At 35.2% G+C, this 4,819-nt stretch overlaps 1 protein-coding gene across 1 annotated transcript; it reads left to right on the top strand.

The window, feature by feature from the left end:
• The first annotated feature begins 1,394 nt into the window (after positions 1–1,394).
• On the top strand, positions 1,395–3,035 carry LOC131600392 (aquaporin TIP4-1-like). The gene is made up of 3 exons (XM_058872557.1): positions 1,395–1,606; positions 1,751–1,989; positions 2,348–3,035. Exons 1-3 carry the CDS (start codon positions 1,480–1,482, stop codon positions 2,720–2,722), a joined length of 741 nt encoding a protein of 246 aa, XP_058728540.1. The 5' UTR covers positions 1,395–1,479; the 3' UTR covers positions 2,723–3,035.
• Positions 3,036–4,819: the final 1,784 nt, after the last annotated feature.

The raw sequence follows: 4,819 nt of genomic DNA, 5'->3' as shown, positions 1-4,819 counted from the left end.
TACAATTTTTTATCCATTTATTTTTAAATTGAAACATTATTTTTTATATCCTATAACATAAATAAACATTATTGAAGATCAAAACATAGTCGAAATCATATTTTTTTTCAAAAATTAAATTTAAAAAATAATTTTTATGAAAAATCTATTTGAAATAACTTCAAAATTAAGTGAGTTTTTGAAATTTTGATATTCAAAAAAAAATTTCAATAAAAAGTTGAAATAACTAAAATAACTATTCGAACGAAATTTTAATTTAAAACTTTTATGAAAAGTTTCTTTGTAAACTTTTTTATACAAAATTTTATAACATTTTAAAATTAATTTAAAAAAAACAAAAACAAACGGGTCCTAAAATATATCAACATATCACAAAGATATAATAATAAATAATATCTCTTTATTATTATTAAAACAATAGATTGAAGTACAGATTATATAAAAAGAAAATAGGTGATACACTGGATGTCAATCAATCACAATTATGTATTCAACCATATTCAACCACATCATACTTTTATTTTAAAAATGTCAGTGCATATCCATTAAACTCTTATATAAAATGCTAATTACTATTATTCAAATTGGTTTGTTTAATATTTGACATTTGAAATGATAATTTTAAAATAAAATAAACAAAATCAATCATAATAAAATAATATGGCATGCAATATAAAAAACGAATTTACTCAATACCCCAGTATAAATCAAAATAATTAAAAACACAAATTATATAATAATTATTATATATATTGATATTATTATGTTTTGATCAACTTCAAATCACCGTCACTAGGAAGTATTATCTGCTTCGTGGTCAAATTATTCTCACAATTTTATCTTTTAAAAATAAGGTACCATTTAATTAATGAATATTTTATGTAAAATATTCCTAATCTCGAATTTCAAATAATATTACACTATTTTAGCCACAACCTATTATATCACTTTATCAATAAAAAAAAAAAACTCCTCTTCACGGATTGTACTATCTTACAAAAAGTTTCATGTACTATATCTTACAAAAAGTATATACTTAAATAAAATTTTAATTGAGAAAATTTACAAAACTACCTTAACCCCTCTCATTCTTGTGTTTGTTTTGGTAAAGCAGAAAAACTGAAACAGATTAATTATTTTATATTAAAGCAACAAAACACCATAGAAACGATGGTTTGTGATTAATTTATCATATAAAATGTTGTTTATTTTATAGTTATAAAAAACAATTGGACGCTAAATGTTAGTACATCCAGCGAATGAACAACATGCGAAATAATAATTAAGTCAACTTGTGCATCACCATCAATTGTCCCACGCAACTTCCACTAACAAACCCTAAAGTTTCTCACAATTAATGTAATAAAATAAAAAGTACTTTTATAATTTATTCACCATTATAAATTGGTAGCTTCTTTGATCCATATTCTTGCTATCGAGTGTTGAAAGCAATTAATTGTAAATTAATCATAAGTCATTATGGCCAAAATCGCGTTAGGAACTGCCGGAGAAGCCACTCAACCTGATTGCATCCAGGCTCTCATCGTTGAATTCATTGCCACCTTTCTCTTTGTCTTTGCTGGTGTTGGTTCTGCAATCACTGCCGGTATATCTATATATCTATATCTATATATCTAACACTTATTTTTATATTATGATTTGCAACAATAACATTGTTTCATCTCATGTTATATACATTTGTGTAAAAATTGTATCATCAATTATTGTGATTCGAAATTTATGTTAATAGATAAACTCAGTGGAGATGCGTTGGTGGGATTGTTTTTTGTGGCTATAACACATGCTCTTGTGGTGGCTGTCATGATTTCTGCCGCTCACATTTCCGGTGGCCATTTGAATCCCGCCGTGACATTAGGCCTCCTTGTCGGCGGCCATATCACCGCTGTCCGTTCGGTTTTATATTGGATTGATCAATTGATTGCATCTGCAGCAGCTTGTTATCTTCTTCATTACCTAACCGGTGGAATGGTAAGTATATCAAAAGTTCTCACATTTTTCAAATAAAACTCAATTATATATCTATGTAACACAGACACCTGTGAAAATTGTGTATACGTCATTGTTAGTGTTTAACATGATAATATTTTTTCAAATAATTATGGATATTAACATGTTAGTCTCAGTGTCATCTGATTGCTTACTTCATATCTCTCCATTTAATTAGTACTAATGGTATAGCATAATTGATGATAAAATACTGCATGATTACTATATATATTCTTTTTGCATATGAAAGGAAAAAAGATAATGGGCTTTTTTTGTCTTTTATTGTTGGAAAGCTAAATAAGAGAATGATTGTACATTGAATATTGCATCATGATTACAGACAACTCCAGCTCATACACTTGCAAGTGGAATAGGGTACACACAAGGAGTAGTTTGGGAGATTGTGTTGACATTCTCTTTGTTGTTCACTGTCTATGCAACTATGGTTGATCCTAAGAAGGGAGCACTTGCTGGGCTTGGACCAACTTTGGTTGGGTTTGTGGTAGGGGCTAATATCTTGGCTGGTGGGGCATTTTCAGCTGGTTCAATGAACCCAGCAAGATCTTTTGGGCCTGCTTTGGTTAGTGGAAACTGGACTGATCATTGGGTTTATTGGGTTGGGCCACTTATTGGTGGTGGGCTTGCGGGTTTTGTTTACGAGAATTTCTTTATTAATAGAGATCATGTTCCTCTTGTTGATGAAGAAAACTACTAAGTGTTAAGATTAAGATTAGGGTTTTTGTTGGGAACTTGCATAAAATTTGTGGTATTGTGGTGTAATATGGACATAAATGTATGGGGTTGTGCTTTAATAAGCCAATCAGTGGCATTATTTGTATGTAACTTGCAATTTACATTAATGGCCTAATGGATTGTGTTCCCCATTGATATTGATAAGTAAATTGGGAGAATCAAAGGCTATTGTTGTGAGGGATTTGACACTCTTGTACCTTAACTATTAACTAATGTTGTTCGTGTGTTTGATCATTATAAATAGAGTCGCAGTCTAAAAGATCACTTTATCTCACATAAAGGAAAATAAAAATGATTGCAATGAATATTAAGTATACACTTTCGTTAAAGTATGGATGCTATAATTAATTTTTCGTTGATACAAATAAGAGGTATTCTTTCGTGAAAATTCTTTGCCCACCTCCCAACCTTCTAGGGCACCTCTGGTGAAAAATCACATATACCCCTGACTTCGGAAATGCATTTCCGAAAAGCAAGAAAAAGGTGTTTTCGGAGATGCATCTCCGAAAGCGCCTTTTTTTTTCTTCAAAATTTGTCTTATTTCGGAAATGCATTTCCGAAAACAGCATTTCGGAAGTTCATTTCCGAAATACTGCGCGTTTTGCAGATTAAGCAAAACAGCCCCCCTCCCCCATTCATTTTACCCTAATCTTCTTCCAAACTCAGTCACTCTTCAAAATTTCTGCAAAAAGCAAGTGTGAAGTATCAGAGATTGCCAAAATCTTCTTCTAATCTCAACCTAAATCATCTCAAACACTAATTGGTAAGTTTATCAATTTTTTTCAATTTTTAGATCCATTTTTCATATCTCTATTAGGGTGTTTAGAAATTGCAAAAATCACATTAAGATAGGTTGGTACTGATATTTAGGTTGTTTAGAATGAATAAAAGTAGTTTTGATTTAGGATTTTGGGGTCTGCCATGGAAGTTGCAGAAAACTTCTTCGCAGGGGTGTTTCGGAAGTTCATTTCCGAAAACACCTCCATTCCCAGTTTCGGAAATGAACTTCCGAAGTGTATCAGAAATGCAATTTTTTTTAGTTTTTTCTGTTGTCTCGCATATTAATCGATTTCAATTGTTTTCAGGAACATGTCAGGTAACCAAGCACGCATCAGACAGGGTAGAGAGACCCAGACTGCGTTGGTTAGACGCGAGCGGGCGACGGCGCAGCTGGCGTCGACGCAGGGACGGGGGCAGGGCCGGGGACGACGTGTGCGAGTTCCCGTGGAGATGGACGAGGGTACCTCTACATCTAGATCGAGGAGTCGTGTGGCTCGGGTATCTTCTTCCCGCCAGCGAGAGGAGGAGGAGGCGGAGGAGGAGGAGGAGGCAGTGACATACCACGAGGCGGAGGAGGTACCAGATGTTGACCCTTCACACGGAGAGGAGGAGGAGAAAGAGGATGGCTACCCGGGAGGGCCCAGTGACACTTCCATGCTGCTTACCTACCACGAGCACGTCGCTCGGCGTATCTGGGAGGGAGAGGTATTTTTTTATTATTTGCCCGACTATATTATTTAACCGTTTATAATTTAGTCGTTTATTCAAAATTTTCTTAACGGTCTATTTAACATACTTTTTTATTTGTTTTTTTTGTAACAGGAAAGAGAGCCTTTGAAAATGGTGAACCACTCCCGGAAGGTTTTTAGTCTGTTTAAACCAACTGCTGAGTGGTTTAACGACGCTGTGAGAGCTTCAGGGCTTAGTGGGCTCTGCATGACGGGGTACACCATCATCAGCCACGGCATGCAGGGGGCCTTTGTGGAGCGGTGGCACAGGGAGACGTCTTCTTTCCACTTGCCGGTTGGGGAGATGACGATCACCTTGCATGATGTGCAGTGTCTTCTCGACCTGCCGATCAGGGGGTGCTGTTGCACCACTCCCGGATCCAGAGGATCGAAGCCAGTGAGTGGATGACGCTCTATTTGGGTATGGAGCCCGAAGTTGCTGACTATGAGTGCATCACGACATCTAGGCCTCATATCCGGTTCACCACACTGAGCACTAATTTTGAGCACCACCTGGTGGTGGCGGCCGAAGCCGAGGATGCGAGTGATGT

The sequence above is a fragment of the Vicia villosa genome, linkage group LG4 (assembly GCF_029867415.1).
Source record: "Vicia villosa cultivar HV-30 ecotype Madison, WI linkage group LG4, Vvil1.0, whole genome shotgun sequence".
Taxonomy (NCBI): Eukaryota; Viridiplantae; Streptophyta; class Magnoliopsida; order Fabales; family Fabaceae; genus Vicia; species Vicia villosa.
Note: the sequence above shows the minus strand (reverse complement) of the source record. Positions and strands in the feature narration are given on the sequence as shown.